This window comes from Elaeis guineensis, chromosome 10 (assembly GCF_000442705.2).
Source record: "Elaeis guineensis isolate ETL-2024a chromosome 10, EG11, whole genome shotgun sequence".
In the NCBI taxonomy this organism is placed as follows: Eukaryota; Viridiplantae; Streptophyta; class Magnoliopsida; order Arecales; family Arecaceae; genus Elaeis; species Elaeis guineensis.
The window spans coordinates 24,602,417-24,625,086 of NC_026002.2; the positions used below are offsets into that span (position 1 = coordinate 24,602,417).

The following is a 22,670-nucleotide window of genomic DNA, read 5'->3' on the forward strand; positions in this document are numbered from 1 at the left end:
TACCTAGGGGCATTGTCCCGCTGAGAGCCGGGTCAACCCAGGTGATTAGACGGCTACACGGCGACATGACATTTTCACGGCGGCTCTGACAGTCTACAGTGAGTTGACAGTTCCTCACTTGTCCGCGCCATTAATGATGGCGCCATACTGTGCTCCACTATATAAACCGGGGAAGGCAACAGTGCGAGGGATCGATCGATCCGCCCGTCTCTCCCACATACGCAGGCTCGCTCCTCTCTCCCCTCTCCCTCTCTCCTTCTCAGAGCTCTCTGTCTGCATTTCACTGTTGCCCAGTCACCTCTCTGACTTGACCGTCGGAGGGTCCCCGCCGGAGCCGCCTCCGGTCAGTGCGGACTTCCTTTTGCAGATACACGCTTCCCGGCGATCGGGCGACGAGGCGATTGGCCGCAACAAGAAGCATATTGTGTAATAATTTTTCAGCATAATTGGTGTATTTGGATTACAATTTTCGATGTGAATACGGCTTACCTTCTTTGGTTTGGGGCAGCTAAGAATTGATGAAGAAAACTATGATACTCTGTGCGTTCCTTGAGAGGTTGGTTGGCGGTGGCAATGAATAAAACCATGAAGATGATTAGTTCCCCCAAGGGAAAGGACGCAACCTTATAAATTTATACGTACCAATTCAATTCAGCCAATTTGTCTATAGAAAAATTTCTGTGACTAATTTCACAAGGGACCAAAACCTGAACTAGTTAAATATTTTTTACTTGGAATGATTGGACAAATTAATGCACAATTCAGATATGGTTCAAGTGGACTCCACTGACTCATCCAATTCTTTGAAAAAGTCTTTATACTTTATACTTCATCGGTCTATGATTATTTTGACTATATCTGATCAATTTCTTTTCACAAATTGTTTGCATCTTCAGTAATTTATTATTTATTTCTTTTAAATTTTAATGCATGATTAATGATAACCAAAATGTTGAAGGAACCACTTCGAACCACTGCAAACGTTTTTCGATGAAAACTGTAGGTCTCAACTTCCTTTTGGAAAATTTTTCATCAACTTTTGAGATATAATTTTCCATGTCCATGTTTAGGAACTCCTCGAACCTTCAGTTTTGCTTCTCGCTTCCTACATCCTTAACTCATATGGGAGTAGTAGTTCCTCAACTAAGCCTGGCTTGAAGTCTAGCTAAGCAATATAAATATGAAATTTGCAGTTAGATTTGTGCTCAATGTCTATGCATCCAATCCTGATTAAATGATCCCATCTTTTCCATATCTTAGCAAGTAGTATCTTGCTACCTAAGAATATTAGGCAATCTTAAAGTTTCTGTTCTTTTCTTGTCTAATCTTAATAATTTAGCAAGTCAAAGTCATAAGGAAATGGATGATAACAAGCTTTTGGCAAAAAGTTACGCCTTACAATCGGTGTAATTGATGTTCTCAGATTGGTTCAACAGAATCAACCCATTTGATCCATGACCCGAAAACCTGTGCGGGTCAGGTCAACCTTAAACCCCTATGGGCCTGTTTAGATATTGGACTAAAAATTCTATGGGATTTATGAGTTAGGTTAGTACAACTAATAAAACCATTGGATTATATGCTATGCTGGGTCTATATTCATAGACACTTGAGAGTAGCTTTAGAGTAAACCAGCTCAAATCAGTGGATTACAACCAATATATCTTTTTTTTTATTCTCCCCATGAGATTTGGACTGACCACTCTAAAGCTACTCTTAGTTATTTATGAATTTAGACCGGTCTAGCTCGTAATCTAATGATTTTGCTAGTTGTATCAGTCCAACCCACTCATTCTATAAGGTTTTCAACCCAATCATCTAAACAAACCATACATCAAAAAAAAAAAAAAAAAAAACTGTTACAACTAGTTAAGTAGTTTGAGTCAACCTGTGACCTATTCAGAATGACATGATGTTTGACCAATCTAGGTCAACCACTCTGAGAGTTTAAAATAATAAAATATTAATTTACTATTTTATCTTTTAGAATTAAGATTTAACCTTAGCTACATTATTGTCATTTGATAAATGGGGAAGGCAAGATTCAAATGAAACTTTATGCTACAATTAACAAGAGAATTTACCTGATACCGCTAGAGAAAAGAGAGCCTCATTAACTAGGCTCTGCATTTCCAGAATTGATACCATATAGCATCCCTAGAGTTTACTTGCACCATTTTAACATGCTAACATTGTGCAGTAGAACAAACCTTCTACTATTGAAGGTAGGCTCCACGTTTCACCAAATAATCGACCACGGCTTTCTCCTCCCTGTAAACCATAGGTCAGTCGCTACCTTCAATATTTTGGATCTTTTGATCCATTGTGTTAATTTTGTTGTGAAATTCCTAATGGTGCAATTGAGTCTGATAGATTTTGGATTCTATCATTGGTGATTTGAATTGGTCCCACTCCATACTAGAAGTTCTTAACCTTATGTTCTAATATGAAACCTAAATTTCAGTGTAAATTGGACTAGCAAGACTTGTGTTCATTTATGAAGTTTACTAATTATCAATATTTTCCATAGTTAATATGAATGCGTGCTAATGCAGATTGATAATTGGAGACATTAAGTAGATAGATATACAATAAAATGAGAAAGTCAATTAAAATGAGATAGATATACAATAAAATGAGATGAACATTCATAAACAATAATAATCCACAAAAAATATATACTTACTTCCTTATTGGTTATCCTATACTATGATTTCATCATTAGAACACAATTATACCAACAAAAACCATAATATTATTTTAGATGCATAATATAGAATAAATAAGAAAATATAAATAATATAAGATTTTAAATTATAATTCAATAAAATACTCAAACATGTCAAATAATGAAATGCACACAAGAGAGTAGTATATTATGAGCTACTTCTTTGAAATAACTTATAATTATTCTAAATTAGATTACAAATATTACCAAATCTCAACATCTACATAATTCAAAATAAGATAGTAAAAGAATAATGATTCGAAAGTATAAATGGTATTCTAAGATATGATAGTTATTCTCTCATAATATTAGATAAACTTCAGGTACATTCCCATAAACATAAATATCTTTAGAAAAGTTTCATAAACTATAAAATAGGATAGATCAATTTCATGAAATAAGGTTATCTAACAAATTTCAATGCTCCAATTACCCTGCAATACAAATGATTAACATAAAAGTTCGTACATAGATGTAAATAAATAACTAAATTTTTTAAAATATATATTATATTTATTTATCTTATCATAATATATGAATTGATATTGATTTGATTGAGTTTCCAACCAAAATAGAACAACTATCCACCGTGCTAGTAAAATTAATATCAAAAACACTAGATGAGAAAGATCCTAAGACAAAATAAAAAAAAATTGACTAGTAAGATATTTTAAATAAAATATATTTGAAATATAATATAAATCTTGAAGATAAATTGTTGCTACATGAATCTTAGGATGTTTTGAGCTTTGGAATTTATATATTATCCGACCATTCATACTAAATATATGTTTGATACTATTGTAGCTATTAGAATTGTCAAGACATCTCTTGCAAGCTGAGTTAGAAAATGATATTTTGGATCATTAAACTTCTATGAAGTTAACACATCAAAATCAGTTTCGCTTTCAATTAATGGAAATGCAAGGTACACTTTCAAATTGTTTTTTTCTTTCTTTCATCTCATCAAAGTCATCAAATATATATCCATTATCTCTCTCTTTTTTTATATGGAGAGAGAGGAAGCAAAAAACTTCCCCCGGATTCATTAAAGAAGAGAATTTATAAGATTATCAAAAAGAATATTACATTCATTATAGATTTTACTATGATACAAATTTAAAGAAATTCAAAGATTGTGAACAACAAAATGGAAGTACTTAAAATCCCTTCTTTCACATAAGAAAATAGAAGTAATAATTGTTGTAAGATTATCTATTAATTAATATGAAATCCAAAATAACAATAAACAATCCCACATAAAAAATAAAATATGATGATTTACATGGTTCAGCCTTTGATCTATGTCCATGGACGAACATGGGGAGAGATTTCACTATATCAAAAGATAGTGAGAGATTTCACTATATTAGAAGATGGAATATAAAGAAAATGAATAATAATTTCTATAGTGTGTGGCTGATTAAATAATAAAAGATATAATTATTATATATAAATCCATCGAATCCTAAAATAATTAGAAAAAACTAAAATATCCAAACAAGCAAACTAAAGTCCAAAACGGATCAAATTACCTCCTCAAAATAGTTAGATCAAGTGATAAATTAGATCATATCAAAATTCAAGCCACACTCAATAATGATTAGTAAAATTCAAGCCATTTAGTCTTTTCATTAAAAATGACCTCCCACTGGCAAAAGGAGTGAAGGGCATTCTGTAAATTTGAGTTGATGGAAGCCTTTTTCTAAAAAAAATTATAAAAATTGTGATCCAATCATATATGCTGTCACACAGTCAATCCCATCCCTTTCTAAATTCTTTTTTCATTTTTTCTTTTATCTCCATGTTGTCCATAGATCTTTAATGTCCTTCGGCAAATCACTAATCTTAAGATATAATTTCAAAGAAAATCATAGGTTGTTAGCAAATAGGTATCTGATCACTTAATGTGAATGATCTCAAGATTACCATAGAAAGGACAACTTGCATTAGAGTTTCAACATTTTTTTAATACTTCCTCAGTTTTCAATCTATTTTTCAAAATCAACTGCATAAAAATCTTAATTTTTTTGAGCATAGTTACTTTTCAAATTAATTTATAAAAGGGCCAAAATAGATCTCTAATGACTAATAAATTTGTAAAAAAAATTGACTCAAAAGTTATCGTGGCTTGTTAGCTTTCAAACCAATCGATTCACATTTATCGAAAGCTTGATAGACTCTAGATTATGTAGAAGAGTATCTACTTGCTTCGATTATAAAAATGTCAAGGAGCCAAAAAAATTGATACATCATCTCTTTCTCTTCCAATTCCACAAGGAGACAACCCAGATTTTTGCTTTCTTGTTCTAGCATAGATATCTTAGAAAAAAAAAATAAGGAGAAGATAAGGAGAATTTACCTTCATATTTCTTATAAAGATTTTCAATAACATTATCAATACTGTCAACTTTTTTTCATACTCTTTGTAAAAATGGTGGAACAATAAAATACATTTTTTTAAGTTTGTAGAATGCATGTAAAAATAAATCCCTTGCTAACAACACATTAGATTGCTATCAATATTTTTCAAATTTTTGTATATTGTGGAAAGAAAAAGATTGGTCCTTAAGTTTTATTCACCATTCAACAATAATTCATAATTATATTTCATAAAATTATTAAAAGAAAAGATCTTTACAATTGGATTTGTGGTGTCCTAAAGATTTATAGTTGGCTATATTATTATAAAAGTTCTCTAAAGCTTGACAGAAATGGTTTCATTTCTTTCTATTAATTATTTATTGGGTACATATCAAATTTATAAGGATCAAAGTATTGTAATTACTTGAAGGCCTTTTTCTAATATCAAACATTCTAAATATTATACATAAAGAGTTTCAATATATAGGATATCATGTGATAGACTTGTACATATCACTAAATTATATTTTTTCTATTCTTAAACTTTCATTTTAGTGGAGAGATTCAAATAACCTCCAAATTTTTTGGATATTTTAAATTATATTATCAATTTTCTTTAATCCATCTTGCATAATTGAATTAGTGTGTAACATATTTCATATGAAAGAGTTGATTATGAGCTCCTTGAAATCTTTTCACAATTCCTGTAATAGATATATGCATCTTTAGCATGACCATTATTTAATATTAATCTTCAATTAAAGAGAAGATCACAAAGATGCGATAAAGTTAACAAACCCTTTATATTCAACTATGAAAATGGTTATTCATATATAACAAATATCAATAGGAGTTTCTTTTAGTCAACCTCTTCACAAAAGAATAAATACCATCTTTTCTCTTTAATGATGGTTATAATTTCATTGGCCTATATATATATATTTTTTTCAAAATTTATGACAATTAACAAGATAATTTTTCAAATATGTTGTCCTTAAACCTCCAAGTCTACTAAATATTCCATTACAATGTTTACATTATGCTTCTTCTCTTCAAATAACTTTTCCATCTACTTCTTTATATCAGATATCAAATGATATCTTTTTCCCCCTTCTCATTTTGTTTTATAGTCTCAACTATGTTACTATTTATATCTTCAACATTCCTACTAGTAAATATAATATGTAACAACTATAATTAAATTAAAAGAAATAAAATACATGATAAACAAAAGTAAATATTATAAAGATATAAACTAGTAGAATAATACAAAATATATAAGAATAAGTATTATATTGTAAATATGTAGAAAAATATTATCTTGATTAAGATAGCGAGTAATAAACCCTTTGCTAACTTTATTTAAGATTCATGCCACATCACCAAAAATGCATAATGATAGACCAATAATAATTATGAAACAACTTATTAAAGAAATAATACTTTTTATTTCAAAATCTTGAATTGGTTCATTCTACTTATTAACTATGTAAATAGATACGTACACACGCACATTGTATCAAATATTAAACTAATTGTTTATCCTTAATGTGCTATTTGGATATTTTAAAAAATTTATTGGCTAGCAGAAAGAATGATAAGCCCAAAGACAAAGAGTAGGTAGGTGCATAGGCATGCCACCAGCATTACAGCAATCAAAAAGAAAATAATTGAAGATATGAAAGTAATATAAGTTTAAGTACCTTGATTTTCAAAGACCTTCATTATTATACCATCATTCGTAAAAGATGGATTATGACAGGTAGCCTAGGCTACAATAAAAAAATCTAAATTGCATATTACATAAAGTTCTACTACAAAATAAGTGCAAAATAAAATAAAATTCATTGATGTGTTGAATGTTGAATGTTGAATGTCGAAAAGTCTTCCCTCAGCATTGCAATATGATATTTATAACTAGATCTTTATAACTTGTAAGATAGGAGCTACTACTCATCTTGAACACTTATCCCTGCTATTATTTGCTACATAGGCCACTATTATTAAGAGTGGTATGTAATGCTCTATTCAGGTCCTAGCTATGTAGTAGGAGGACAGATATAACTACCCTACTCCTCCCATATCAAAGGATAATAGGAAGATTGATATAGCTACCTATAATATCCTAGCCCATATGGGCCCACTACCAAGGAATTAAAATAGCTCAAAAATAACTATGCATAAATTTTAAGGTACTAAAAAAAAGATATGAGAGGAAGAAGACTCACATATCCTACTTCTCTCTCTCTTTCTCTTTCTTTATTAAATACTTCCTTATTTATCTTTTAATATCTCATCCCAACCCTATCCATCTCTCTTATATTTAAACCCTGTATCTATTTATTTTTTATATCCTAAAAGAACTGACCACATCAAAAGATGAAAAGAATAATTATGATCTATATTCTCTTTCTTTAATGACTCACATATTTCATCTCTCTCCCTCTCTTATGCCACTTTGACTTCTCTCTCTCTCTCTCTTTTTTTATTACTTCTCTATTTATCTTTTAATACCCCATCCTAATTTCATGGTCTCTATCTGTCCATCCCTTATATTTAAACCATACATCGATTTATTTTTTATACGATCTGATCAATCCAAATGCAATAGAAAATCTTATATTTTTTTTGTCTCTCTTCTCAACATGAATTAGGTGTCCTTTTTAGTTTCTTTTTTTTATAACACTCTTTTAGTTTTTTCTTTATCTTCTCCATTTTTTCACTCGTATCAAATATATATGATTTGAATAATTTTTGCTTAGTCATTACAATTTTAACGTTTAATAATATCTAAGATTTTACTACGGTACTCTTTTATAATATTTTATTACAAAAAATATTTAAAGTATTACATATATTATTATTTTTATATATTTTTTATTATTTTTTTAAAAATAATATTTTATTTTTTTTTTTTCTTATTTTCTTTCTGCGACTTCTCTGCTTCTTTTATTATATTGATCCCACAAAGTAAAATTTCTGAATCTGCTACTGATGGTATCGAGATTGATATTAACATCCATGTATATTTCAATCCAGATTTTAAATACTTTCAGTAAAACAATATGTAAGAGAAATAGGATGGCAACCGATTATTAGAGAGAAAGCATGAGATTATAAGAGAGAGGATACGAAGGAAAAAGAGAATGATACTTATGCTCAGTAGTCGAGTTCGAGGTGGCTGGTCCGATGGGAGGGGGCAAGTTAAGACCGATTTAAGAGTTGGGATGTCAGAGGAAGTCAGCTAGGGAAGAGGGGGGAGTTGAGGCAGAGGATGAGTGGAAGAATCCCCAAGAGTCTGGGCTGCTATTAGTATTGCAATAGAAAGAGCCAAGAGTTACTACAATGCAAAAGCTTCTCTTAGCCATTTATAAATTAGTGTGCCCCACCTTTCATCGGTCCTCGAAGTGCGCGGTGCTCTTTGGCATTGTCCGAAACTCGCGAGCTGAGTTGCCGATATCTTCGTGGTGTAATGATGCAATGTGCAAGTAGCCCACGCCGAGCATGATGTCTACACAAACTTTGTTTAACCCAGTGAACTAACAAAAATGGCATGGAGACACAAGCAGCTCTAAACTTTTGGAAAGCATATGGCGAGCCCGTGAAGGCCCTCACATAAAGCAGTTAGAAAGAGAGAGAAACCTAATTCTAAAAATAAAGCTTGGATGCAAGCTGGATTGAAGCAGACTAGTAACTATCTTGATTTTGACCTATTGATTCTTGAGCCAAGATGGCCACAATTTGGCTCCATGTCCGGCCACATAAAAAGTAAACTTGCATAGCTATGCTAGATCAAATTATGGATGCAATATGGATGGGTTCAGGTTATATCTTTTGCGTGAAATAATAGTTCATCTTTTCCATGATATGCATCGTTGGATCGTATAATAGCTATTTCAAAATTTATGCAAGTGGATGAAAAAGAGGATGCTTTGTCTTTTGAGATCCCTAAAGGACGTGATCTAAGGTTTGATATCACCGAAAAAAAGATCATTCTTCCTCATGAAAGGTACAATCTGAATCCATATAGACTAGGTTTGGCATAACCATATGTATAATTTTCAATTGGACCAACTTCATAACCTAACATGAGCAATGAAAAATCTGGTTCGCGGATAGACATTTGCATCCATCGATCGTAGCCAAATTTAGCAATCACACGAAATTTAAACTCGACATTTTGCAAATATAAAATCAAAGTCATTTGTGATATGATCCAATAGAACTGGATTGGATCCGATGCTTATTGATCATTTGATGGTTCGATACACTACTGGACCTTGTATCATGCATCAAGATGCCAGCATTGGGGAACATGACGCATGATTGCGACATTCATATTTTACAACGCACGATCCAAGGGTTTGCATTGCATAGGACTAGCAACTGATCAAATAAACAACCTATCCAACCCTCATCTAATAAGCACGAAGGATCCACCGGCTTGACGGCCCTGATCGTCTCACGCGATAACGTATCGGATTCCCATGTGGGCCCCACCATTCACCCGCAAAACAAGCGTATCCGATGCCATTCCGGCACAGCTTCGGCATGCCCGCACTCACCCAAGTCGTTTTCCGGCTTCCGTTGTCCCTCGCAAACAATTTAGTTAAACAACTCCGCAACCTCTGATTGGCACGTGGTCCGCTGTCATTGGTTAAAAGAACAATCCTGCGGCACACGAGAACCAGATCCTTCCAAAACAAAAATCGACCAATCGCGACTCCCAGAATAGGCGCCTCTCGGCATCAACAGTTCCACGTGATACGACCCATCTCGGTATAATATACCGCGAAATAAGTTAATATCCTTCTCCCAACAAAACTTAACCGTTGGATTGATATATCGTGATCCGTTAGTTAACCCAACGGCTGAGAGTTGGAGAAATCACAGCTTTTGTCCTCTGCGGGCGTAATCACCAGGTCATGAGAAATTATTGTCTGCACCACGCCCACGCCCACGCCCACGCCCAAGAAGACCATCCAAATCTCATGGTGGACCACACGCCACATTAATCTTATTTCCCGAATTATCGATTGCACGTTAACCACGGCGTAGGCCAGGCAAAAAGCGAAATCGGACGTTGATGTCTCTATCGGCAAACAACTTCACGTGGTCCGCCTTCAAAGTATCATAAGCCATGTGACAAAGATCCCGTTCTCAAGAATTTATATCTGCACTGCATGCACCAACCTGGCGTACATCAGCATTGTCAAATCATACACATCGTCGTAGTATTTTTCTACCGAGATCCATCTGTTTTCGGTGTGAGAAATTATTAATTAGAATAATTCTGTCCAAACGATGTAATAACGATCCAACACATCATCTATTAATAAAAAAATTATTAGTTAAATTTAATTAAAAATTTTAAATAAAAAAATATATCATTAATCATAATTAATTAATTATTAAATTTTATTATTTTAAATAAAATAATATTTTTTAAAATGATATATTGATTTATTATTGAGCGATCCAAAACACATAAACAGAACCATTCCCATCAATATTTCTTTGAACAGCAGGCGATAGATATTTTATTTCGTATCTTCATATTGAAACTCATGATATCATCATATCCTCATTTTCTCCCATCACCAGTATGAACGTAGATTGTTTCTTTCGCTAAAGAAAGATCTTCATTCTATTGGATCGGACAATGGTCACGTCGAGATTATGGATGAATAAAAAATTTAAAATTATTTTGAGATTTGTACAATTGTCAATATTATTAAAAGAAGATGGGCAACCATTATTCTTCTGTACGACGGATACAATCCAAATCTAATTTAAACTCCAATGAAATCGACGTAGTTATAAATTCACTCTAATTTTTCTTATACATGTATCCTTCCTATGTTTTTTTTGAAAAAAATCATCAAACCATTCCGGCAAAAACAAACACGGATTAGAGTTTGAAAACACAATAAGAATACCTCTAAACTGTAAATAAACAAAGGAACAAAAATCATATAGGATGTGCACCATAGAACATCATATAGAAGGGTATTCTTATTTTATCATATTTTTTTAAATATCAATTTTTTAAAAAAAATTAAAATATAAAATTTTTTTATTAATAAATTTATTAATTTTATAATTAAAAATAAAAAATATAATATTTTTTTAATTTTATAATATATTTTTTATCAATATATAGCACATGATCAAATGGTACGAACTAAACAAATTAATCATCAAGCAAGTCAATACACACCTCCAAAAAAATTGATACATAATTTTTAAAATATAGAGTTCATCAATATACAGTATTAATCAAATAATATACATTTAATAAATTAGTCATTTAGTAACCAATATACCTCTTTAAACAAATTGATACACAGTTGTTAGAATATTTTATTTACTAGTATACACTATATAGTATGATAATATATATTCATCAACTTCTTGATACATACAATAAGTTTTTTTGATACATATATAGTAGTCCAATGTACATCTTTAGATAGATTAATTCATAATTTTTAGAACATAGAGTCCACTAATATATAGTATTCGGTCAGATAATATATATTTAATAAATTAACCATCTAGCAATCTAATATATACCTTCAAGCAAATTGATATATATTTTTTAAAATATTATATTCATTAGTACACACTATATAAGATAATAACATATACTTATCAACTTCTGCTACATACTGCAAGTTTTTTTTTTTTACATATCTAGTAATAATCTAATATACACCTTTAAATAAATCAATATATAATTTTCAGAATATAATTTTTACTTGAAGATATGTATTAGATCACTACTGTATATATATCAAAGAAACTTTCGATATATATCAAAAAGTCAATGAATGTATATTACTTGACCATATAGCATATACTAATGAACATGATATTCTAAAAACTATGTATTAATTTGTTTGAAGGTGCTTATTAGGTTTCTAGATAATTAATTTGTTAGATATACATTATCTTATTGTATACTATGTATCGGTGAATTTGATATTCTGAAAATTATATATTGATTTATTTAGAGATATGTATTGACTTGAGATTTAGTGTCTATTATATGTCATATAGTATGTGCTAGTAAAAAATATATGATAAAAATAATAAAAAAATTATATGGACTAATAATTTTATTAGTAGAAAATTTTATGATTTTTAAATTTATTTTTTAAAATTAATATAAAAAAATATGATAAATTATAAAGTCAGTCTCCTATGATATTTTATGATGCCCGTTCCGTGTGATTTTTGTTCTAAACAAAGGAGGTGCAGTCTCGGGATAGCACTATGTATTGTTAGATTCCAATCCCGAATGAAACAAGAGACGCAGTGATACACCAAATATTAGGAAGCAATGGGCGACCAACAACATCCTGAGCCTCTAATTTGGTTGCCTTCCATTTTCAAAGCTGCGTCTAGATGGAGTGTGCATTTGTTATAAAGCGTAGTGTATCTATCATTTCCATTTCCACAGAAAAAATTAAAAAAAATGGAGAAAATGAGGAAGGGAGAGAACTCCGCCCGAGAGACGAAGACGCCAAACCCTGCCGCTCGTATAAAAGGAGCTCCTTCTCTCTCCCAATTTCCTTTCATCCCCCGCTCCTTGAACCCCCCGTCGCCTTCTTTTAGGTTTGGATTTCCGTAGGAGGGGAGACAGAGAGTGAAGGGGTCTAATGGCGTTCTCGACGCTCCTCCGATCTGCGACTCCTTTGACCGGTGGACGGCGCGACCGCGTCCCTTCCGATTGCGGAGCTTCGGCTCCTGAGTCGTTCAAGGTCTGATTTTAGGCTCTTTTTTTGTCTTTGGAAAGGATTTTGATTGTTATTATTATTATTTTGGTTCTCGTATGGATTTGATCGAACAATTGGGCGAGAAGTTGTTCGTTTCTTGCTTTGGCTTGAATCTGGTGATTGTATTGTCTCCGACCCGTTTCTGTCTTTATTGATATTGTGATATTCTTTTGTTGTTTTTGGCTGTTTCTTGAACTCGCTACTGGAGATGATTGGATTGATGTTATTTTGTTTTGGTTAAACAGCTTCGGTTGAATTTATTGTTAAAAGTTGCAACTTTTGATCAATTTTTGATGTTTTTAGTTAGTTTTTCTTTTGATCTTCTCCTTTTTTTTGTTTCTTTTTTTTGCTTCTGAAACCGATTTAATGTAAGCTTTTATCCTTGAAAATCTCTGGGTGAATTGTTGCATACTTTTTATGATTATATATTTGAATTTCAGTGATTTATTTGTACACAATTAAGAATTATTATAATATCACAATATATGACTTTTATGTTTTTATTTGTTTTCCTCAGATATCTTGGATGAGAATTCCAAGTTCAGCACAGATCTGTTCGGGTATTTTTGGTTCTTGCCTTTCCTCCGTGGAATCATCCTTGTCACAGTTAAGTTATGCTTCCAGTTTCTAGTGTTTGTATTGCCGCTATTAGTTTTTTCTGCGTTCTTTAAAAAATATTCTTGTTCGAGTTTTGCTGATAAGAGGCTTCATCTTGTTTCTTCTGAATTTGGCAGGAAACCTAGTGCTCGGAGCATTCAGCCAATTAAAGCTACAGCTACTGAGGCCCCCCCTGTGGTTCCAAGTAAGCTTCCATGCATTTATGAGAGATATGAAGCTATGGTTTTTTATTTATATTTGTCCATGATGATGGTTTGATGTCTCGTTCTTACTTTGATTAGGATCGTCAGCTGGTGGGAAAACCAAGGTCGGCATAAATGGTGAGTTCTCGGATCATCCTTTGCATGTGTGATGTGTCTGTGCAGCTTCAGTGTTTCAGAACTGAAACTTTTGTTTTCCAAGCATTTAAATTTCCTTGTCTTAAGTTTACCTATATGAGATTGTGATGACAATTCATGTAAAAATTATGATATCACTATTTTTGATTTAATAGGGAGAGAGACCCAAGTATATCTGTTATTCTACTACTAAAATTGAGCAGGATTAGGTTAAACTAGTGCTAGATTCTAGAGATGTGAATGATGGAAAGTGGGGTGAGTGTTTATTTTTTATTCCGAAGTTATGAAGTAGCTGATTAACTGGGAGTACCCCAATATAACCTGTTGGTTTTTTATGCATTAACATATTTTTCTTTTCAGTATGTATCTTTTTGGGGTCAGCTTTGACAGTCTTAGTCATTTTACTTTTACATGTGCCTGTGTTTTGCTGACCAATCTTTGTTTAACAGTTTCACCAAGTAGATGTTCCCAGGAACTATATTGTTGCTTGGTGTAGAACAATGTGAATCATTCTCCACATTCAGCTTTCCTATATCAATAGAGCTATAGAATTCTCCATTTGGATGTTCAGACTTAACTTATTTCCAAGCTATAGCTGTTTGGAAACTCAAACTACTGATCTTTAAAAAAAAAAAAATTGGATTGAGAATAATCTCTGATGGTCTATACAGTACTTGATGGTTCAATATAGATTTGAACGGAGAACCTGCACAGAGCTTAATTTTATTTAGTTGGAATTAATTCAAACGAACCAATGGTAGTGTTGCTGATTATCTATATATTAGATGGCTTGGTATATTTTGGAGTGACAATTAGAGCCGAATCTTGCAAGAGTGAGGCACTTGAAACTTTCACAAGTCTCATTATCACCAATAAAGCATTATTTGTATGCACTACATTGTTTGGTATGGTATATTGTGGTAACTAGCATTGCTATCTTGATAGAGATTTAAGATCCCATTTTAGATATAATTATGTAGGCCAAGGATTGAAAAACTGTTCGTACAGGATGGTACCACCAGTACCATATCATTCCATCAGCTTTTGGCACTGGTATAGGGTGCGGGATGTCAAAACTAGCCTGAACTGGTATGTCCTGCATGTATTGATATGTTCTGGCTGATATCGAGCCCAAACCAATCAGATCTCTCTCTCCTTTATGTTGCCCTGTGACCTTTGGGGTTGCTTTTCATCGAGTGAAAGAAGGTGGTGGGAGAGGAGGGAGGGGGGGAAGAGATAGAGTGTCACTTCTATTACAATATTATGAATAGTTTGCTCCATTTTACTTCTATTTGTTGCTAGTTTCTTAAATCCATTGAAATGATGGTGTCGATACCAATACTGGCACTCCAGCATCACATTCCCCATCAAAAACCATCTAGACATGGAAAAAAGGCTTAGTATTCATCTATACATCAAAGATGTAAAAAATGGAACAAAAAAAACATAAAAATGATGTCCTACTATGGTACCGAGAGGTAGCCGTTAGTACAATAAACAGATACCATACCGCTCCAGTGGAAAACCAATACCATGGTTGATACCAGTATATTTTAAACTTTGATCTAGGCTATTTATAGATCTTTGAATTATGCAAGCATAATGTCTTTTCTTCTCAATTATTATGCCAGAAACTTGGTTAACATCATGACTTTATTTGATGTTTTATGTAGAACTCGGAGTAGCTATATCCTGTGTAATTTCACATATGTAACTGTTTTGTTTTACTTCAGGCTTTGGGCGGATTGGAAGGTTAGTCTTGCGCATAGCAACTACTAGAGATGATATTGAAGTAGTAGCACTTAATGATCCTTTCATTGATGCCAAGTACATGGTAAGGAAACATATTTTTCTTTAGTTTCCATGACTTTGGTGATTTCTTTGGATTGAAAAGTCACAAAAAAGCCACTGTGTCTTAGTTATGTCTTGCAAGATACAAAATGAATAGAATATCGTTATTCAAATGTATCATGTGTTTTATTTTCTCATTTATCTTGTACATGGATTATCTAATATTGTTCTACTGTGGAGGTAATTTAATGGGTGCCCACAACATCCAATAGGTAGAACAGCAATCTCATGTGGAAAATGGTACTTGCTAGAAGAATTACTTAGTGTATGATTCATTCTTGATTTGTACAAGTACTGGGTGGCTGAAGGGAGATAAGAGCTAGACTAAGTTACTCTGAAACATGCAGTTAATTTCATGCAATTGAGATTGAATTTTCACTTTTATTGCCTACTTTCTGCTTGTATGACAATTGCAAATATTCTAATGGATATGTAACCAACTCCTATGATAAGCTTACCTCTTTGAGATACTAATACACCCGGATATTTACAATTAGCTAGATATTTTATCAAAAGCTAGGTAAAGTCCTTGTTCTGCATGAGTTTTTTGATTAATATGACTTTACATCTGCATCAGTTTCCAATGGTACGACTTGATTTTGGTTCATAGTGACGATTGATATCTATTTGTACTGGTAGTACATATTTTAGTTTAACTCATGAGCTCAGTGGAAAGTAGATGGATCACCTGAAAGATGGGATTTTCATCCCTCTTCTGAATGCTTCAGTTAATCTTTTATCTATAAATGTGGCAGCAATACTGCTTCTGCCCTTAAAAAGGAAAGGTTGGCATATCAGAAATTACAACATGCACCTTACATTTGTGAATATATGATAATGAGTTTCTTTTTATTATGTTATTTTCTTTGTTGGCGATAATCTTGTGTGTATTGCTCCTTCAATATTTTGCATATTCATTGTCCTAATTTCTTTCAGTAATATCACATTAAATTTATTCCTTCTTTCCAGGCATATATGTTTAAGTATGACTCGACACATGGTATATTCAAGGGAACCATTAAGGTCGTGGATGAGTCTACATTAGAAATCAATGGGAAAAAAATTGCAGTCACTAGTCAAAGGTAATGCAGAAATATTATTATGGTTGTTCTAAGGTTCTTGAATCTTCCATGTCACTGATAAGCTTTTGGTTTCTATTTTTTCTAATTTCTTTCTCTGTTATGGTAGTTATAGGAGTTGGATGTGTCATGATTAATATGAAATTTAATTAAATTAAGAACTGCAGAAATGTTGGAAGAAACTTTCTTTACTTATGATTGTTTTAGCAGAATATTAATTCAAGTGAGTTAGCTTGGCCTTTTGTGGAATTCTTTTTTCCTTTGCTGCAATACAACAAAAGCAGTTATTTCTGTTCTTTACAATTCTTGTTATTGTAAGACTGTTTAAAATGAGCTGCAGAAGACTTTGGTATCTTTCATTTATAAATGTCACGCTTGTTTTATATGACGAGGGTTTTATTATTAATTGTTTTGCATTTTATCAAAGCTTGTGTTTGTAATGTTAAAAGTTGGAGTATAAAGATTATAAAAATGTCCAACCCTTCTTCTTTATCAGAGATCCAGCAGAGATTCCATGGGGTGATTTTGGAGCAGAATATGTTGTTGAATCTTCTGGTGCTTTTACAACAATGGATAAGGCTTCAGCTCACTTTGAGGTCTGCCCTTTTTTTGGATTTGACATGGCAAATATTTCTATCAGTGCAATTTTCTTTTTGGATGAAAAATTGACAATGACATTCTTTAAATTCCTGTAGGGTGGTGCCAAAAAAGTGGTAATATCAGCTCCATCAGCTGATGCTCCTATGTTTGTGGTTGGAGTAAATGAGAAGACATATAAACCCGACATGAATATTGTTTCTAATGCTAGCTGTACAACCAACTGTCTTGCTCCTTTAGCCAAGGTCTGTTGTTTGAGTATGTGGTGCTTTCTTCTTGCAATGATATTTGCAGTAAATAATAACTAGGTAGTACATATAAAATATTTTTATGCTTTTAAAATCCATCCATCTGCATTTTTTTCTGTTTTATGATTTATGAAAGGCTATGCATCTCCTAACTTCTCTGATCTTGAGCATAATATCATTTGGAGCAAGCCCCTGCTCATGGTGTAAAAGAGTAACTTGTATCATATCTTGCAGGTTGTCCATGAGGAGTTTGGTATTGTTGAAGGCCTTATGACAACTGTCCATGCGACAACAGGTTTTTTTTTCTCTCCCTCTTCCCTTTATCCTCACATTAAATAACCATCTAGACATGCCCTTCAAATATCATCATTGCAGGGTTTGCTTTACCAGCATGCTTTTTTTTTGCCTTTTTCTGTTCAGCAACACAGAAGACTGTTGATGGTCCATCAATGAAAGATTGGCGAGGAGGCCGTGGAGCTGGTCAAAACGTCATCCCCAGTTCAACAGGTGCAGCAAAGGTGAGTGCAGGATGATTTGCAATACATTAAATGTTATTTTAGACTTTTATGTGAATTGGGTTTACTTCTGGAATATCAGGCTGTTGGAAAAGTTCTTCCTGAGCTCAATGGGAAACTTACTGGGATGGCTTTCCGAGTTCCAACACCAAATGTTTCAGTGGTGGACTTAACTTGTCGGCTTGAGAAAAGTGCTTCATATGATGATGTCAAAGCTGCTATTAAGTATGCATGCTTCTATTGTTTTATAGACTTGCATCCACTACATATAATTATTTGATGCTGTATTATAATGCATGCTTTGTGAGGTTGCTCATTGTTTCATCTGTATCTGTACATTACTTTTTTCTTTTAAAGATTCAGCATGTTTACTTAAAACATTAAAAAAAAAAAAAATCAAAACTACCTACATATGTTTAAGTTTTGCCTGTCATCTTAGATTTAATATTTTATTTGCTGTCTGTAACTTGTAATATTGTAAAAATCTAGGAACCTTTAGCCTTATATTATAAAGAAACATTCTCTTTTATATAATGATTAGTTTAAGTGTAACTCATTATAGCTTCAGTACTTAGTGTTGTTAATATGTTAAGCTATTTGTTCTTTATGATATCAGTTTCAGTCCTTCAGCTGAACAATTTGTCTGATCCACCGAATGAAATATGGCTTGTTTAAACATGACCTTAAGCTGATATATGATTACCTTGATCCAGTGTAGGGCTTGTTATTGTGCATTATATCAAATTTAGACCTGTCCTGTCAGCCAAATCAGAATATATATATATATATATAATTTATTTATTTGAGATGAAAACAGATGCTGAGTTCTTGTAAAAAAAGGTAAGACAATTGTTAACCAATTTTTTGCTAAATTACTGTCCTTAAATATTGTTTTGATTTGTTAGTACTTAGTACTATTGAGTTGGTTGTATGCTTGTGGATCATGTCCTTGTTTCCATATGTACTGAATGATATAGCTTATATGAAGTCTGAATCCAAATGATGAAATGTGATCTGAGACAAGCCAGGTAAAACTTGGCTCAACTTAGTTCTGCAGTACCCCTGCTGCTGTATTTGCCCATAGTGGAATTTAGCCATCTGCATTACCAACCATGGCTGAACTATGTTGTCGCAAATAGAGAACTAGTGCAGGAATCTTATATGGTGTTAGTAGATATTTTCCCCGACAGTTCTTTAATCATAGGCACTGGAACCATATTAGCTGGTGAAAGAAACTAGCTTATTTTTTTATAAAAAAAAAAAAAAAAATTCTAAAGGAGTTTGAGATAATGTTAACGTATGTTTTTTTTCTATGTAATCATGAATTTTTCATTGACCTAGAAGGCATGGAAGTAGCTTTAATGCATTTCGATAAGTTCCTTTCTATTATCAATCCTATTGCCCATAGGATTAAATCTCTCTCTCTCTCTCTCTCTCTCTCTCTCTCTCTCTCTATCTCTCTATCTCTGAGCATGTGTTTTCATGTTTGTGTGCATGTGCATGTTCATTGGTAACGATATCCTCTTCACTCTGACTTTTGTTTTTTCACCCCATCTCCAGTAAGTTAAATCTGGAGATCAGTCACTATCTCATGGTTATTAGGTCAAAATTTGTGTAGTTATTTGTAAAAATTAAATATAAGGGAAATTTGGGGTAACATCAAGAACTGAGAAGAAGCTTCTGCACTAATGAAAAAGGCAAAGCACCAGCTGCACGTTCACCTTGCAATCTCACTGTGGCACAGACCACCACGTCAATGAAAGCTGCAATGCATGTCCGTAAACCATCCATGTTGATGATCCATAGAAATTTGATTTTTTGAACGTAATTGTAGGTCACCTCCCAAATCCTCTTTCCTCCAATATATACTTTTCTTGCCATGCGGTCGATTGGCATGAAGGGAAACTGATTTCTCTGGTGTAGATTTCTTAACCTTACCTATTTTTGGTACTTAAATATCATCTGCAACAATAAAGTCGATCTGATTAGATGTGAAAAGCTTATCAATGATGAAATATTAGTATGATGAACAAATGGATGCCTGTGATATTCTGCTGCATATGATAATCTATTAAATGAAGTAGCTGGTGCCTAGGGCTCTTTGATTCATTAACAATGAAACAAAGTGGAGTACAAAGGTCCAAAAGACAATGACTACAAATTTTGTCTTCCTTCAAATTCTGAAATTTAGAAATATAGAAAATCTTGGGTGATATGACAATTGTAGAAGGGAGCAAATAACTAGCAGGGCATGAGATATCTGCAGATGTTTACGAGAAGAGGAAGCAAAAGATGTTTACGAGCTAGAAGATGATGAAGAAAGGATAATAGAGGTTTAGATAACATTAAAGATATGAGGGATGAGTATGGTAGAATTATTTAGAAAGTTGATAAGGCAATGGAGAGATGGAGATTGGAGAGTTACCTTTGAGAGCCACTGAGTAAAAATTTGCTTAAAGGTTATAATCTTTGCAGCATGAAAAAGGCTGAGCGGTGGTTTTTTTTTTTGGGTTTTGGGGGTTGGATTGGCGCTTAGTCACTTAGTGATGCTTTGAAGGTGTCTTGGGATTTCAGTGTGCAACTTTGCATGCATCCCAAATTGTTTTGCTATTTGAGTGTCTTTACACTGCAATTTTTATTCCTTTTTAAAGCAGATACTTTTACAGGGGTTTTCTTTCACTGGAAAAGCATACACAAAAAATTCTATTAGGATTCTTTTGATGGGCAATGAGTAAAAAACACAAAGTGAATATATTTAACATGTTACTGAGAGGCATGAAAACAATAACAAGTGTAAGTTTCATGTACTAGGATAATGTAGACACTTGAAAAGAGGGGCATCTATACATGATTGCAGGATCATCTATACATGATTACAGTGATAAACAAAGATCTTGGTAAATAATATGCTGTAAGTGCATGCCTATGTACAAGCCTCACATGCACATGAAGAGTTTGATATATTATTTTTTTCAAATTTGTTACATCTAATCTTGTCGATCTATTACAGGTTTGCATCAGAGGGCCCACTGAAAGGCATACTTGGTTACACTGATGAGGATGTTGTTTCCAATGATTTTATTGGTGACTCGAGGTAAGGAGTCTCTATGTAATGGGTTCCCATTTGTGACTTAGCCACCCAGACGCTAAACTGTTGCTTGTGTTATATATTTCTAGGTCGAGTATATTTGATGCAAAGGCTGGTATTGGATTAAGTGCTTCCTTTATGAAGCTTGTCTCCTGGTATGACAATGAATGGGGTTACAGGTTAGTAGCTACTCTTGTTCTCACTCCATTGCAGTCCCTATATTATGTTTAAAGTCTTAAGCTGATACCTACCCTGGCTTTCTTGTTTAGCAACCGAGTGCTAGACTTGATTGAGCACATGGCCCTGGTCAGTGCTAGCCACTGAAAAAACACGCTATGAAATTTCGAGAGAACCATCGGATTGCTGCTATGCATGCTTGGAGGATCCCGCTAGTAGAGTTTTTGAAGCTTCAATTTTGATGGGGGCGGCTTGTTTTTTATTCCATATTGGAAATGATGTGTAGCACTTGAGATTTAATCTACATTTCTACCAGTTGCACGAAATTTTAGAAAGGAAGTAGTTAGTTTCATCTCTTGTAGGAAGTAAATTTCAATGGGTGATGATATTTATTCACTGAAATTTTCATGTGCATACTCTCATAAAATGTGGCTTATGTTAAAAGTATGTTCATGCTTGTTGCATCGAAATGTTGTAAATCTTGTTGGTCTTCTGTTCTAATGAAATTAAGCTCTCTTTTCCCCTCTCTTTTTGGTTTGTGCCACTTCATAGTGCCCAGACACATGATTAGGAATGCAATGAGTAGTGGGGTCTGTAACTGATTTGGCCTTTGAAGCCTGAAGTTCTGTTCCCTTTGTTCACAATCCAACGACGGACTGGTAAATATATTTCATCTGCCCTTTTGCTTCATTTGTTCCATTCTGAATATTAATTCTTATTTCTTGAAAATGGGAGATGTTCCTGGTTGGTATGTACATATGAATATTAAAAATTCTGTGCATCAGACGGTGCAGTACCGTACGCACTATCCACGGTGATTGATTCCGCACGGGGCCGATGAAAAAAAATATTTTTTGCATATGTCACACTCTGACTCCATACGTGAATCAATCATCATAGGCGGTGCACATAGTTTTACACTGCCCGTGGTGCACAAAGAATTTTTCACACGCACCACCCATGGTGCATGGTGCATAATGAATTTCTGTATGAATATTGGTATAATCAAGCATTGTGGTTATATTTCAGAATTGGCCCAATGAGTATACTGGCTGTGGCATCAGCACGGCAGGGGTGGTAATGCTTAACTGTTTAACCTGTTTATTTTGGTTCTAATCCATTATAGATGATGTTAGGTTACCTATTTAACGAAATAGTTAGGTTCAGGTCCAAATTTTTGATCTATATTGGATAGGACCCAATCCATGTCTTATCCGACTCAAATTGTCATCCCTACTGCAAGGTAATGTTAGGCAAAGAGGATTTGTTGCATTCGTGCTAGCTCT

At 33.2% G+C, this 22,670-nt stretch overlaps 1 protein-coding gene and 1 long non-coding RNA gene across 3 annotated transcripts in view; one reads left to right on the forward strand and one right to left on the reverse strand.

The window, feature by feature from the left end:
* Positions 1-8,401, reverse strand: part of LOC140851908 (uncharacterized) — a 35,081-nt gene extending 26,680 nt beyond the window's left edge. For both annotated transcript variants that reach the window (XR_012134667.1, XR_012134666.1), the window contains exon 1: positions 8,246-8,401. This is a non-coding gene — a long non-coding RNA (uncharacterized lncRNA). The remainder of the gene's footprint in view (positions 1-8,245) is intronic.
* A 4,143-nt stretch (positions 8,402-12,544) lies between these two features.
* LOC105059882 (glyceraldehyde-3-phosphate dehydrogenase GAPCP1, chloroplastic) lies at positions 12,545-21,912 on the forward strand. Its single transcript, XM_010943376.4, has 14 exons — positions 12,545-12,858; positions 13,391-13,479; positions 13,608-13,675; positions 13,773-13,811; positions 15,563-15,663; positions 16,650-16,762; positions 17,256-17,355; positions 17,455-17,601; positions 17,839-17,899; positions 18,025-18,122; positions 18,202-18,344; positions 21,130-21,213; positions 21,297-21,386; positions 21,477-21,912. Exons 1-14 carry the CDS (start codon positions 12,757-12,759, stop codon positions 21,529-21,531), a joined length of 1,290 nt encoding a protein of 429 aa, XP_010941678.1. The 5' UTR covers positions 12,545-12,756; the 3' UTR covers positions 21,532-21,912.
* Positions 21,913-22,670: the final 758 nt, after the last annotated feature.

Bases quoted from the DNA above. Each gene is read 5' to 3' on its own strand.
- LOC105059882 (XM_010943376.4), top strand. From the start codon at position 12,757: ATGGCGTTCTCGACGCTCCTCCGATCTGCGACTCCTTTGACCGGTGGA. The intron at 13,676-13,772 runs GTAAGCTTCCAT...TACTTTGATTAG, and splicing joins GGCCCCCCCTGTGGTTCCAA to GATCGTCAGCTGGTGGGAAA. The intron at 16,763-17,255 runs GTAATGCAGAAA...CTTCTTTATCAG, and splicing joins ATTGCAGTCACTAGTCAAAG to AGATCCAGCAGAGATTCCAT.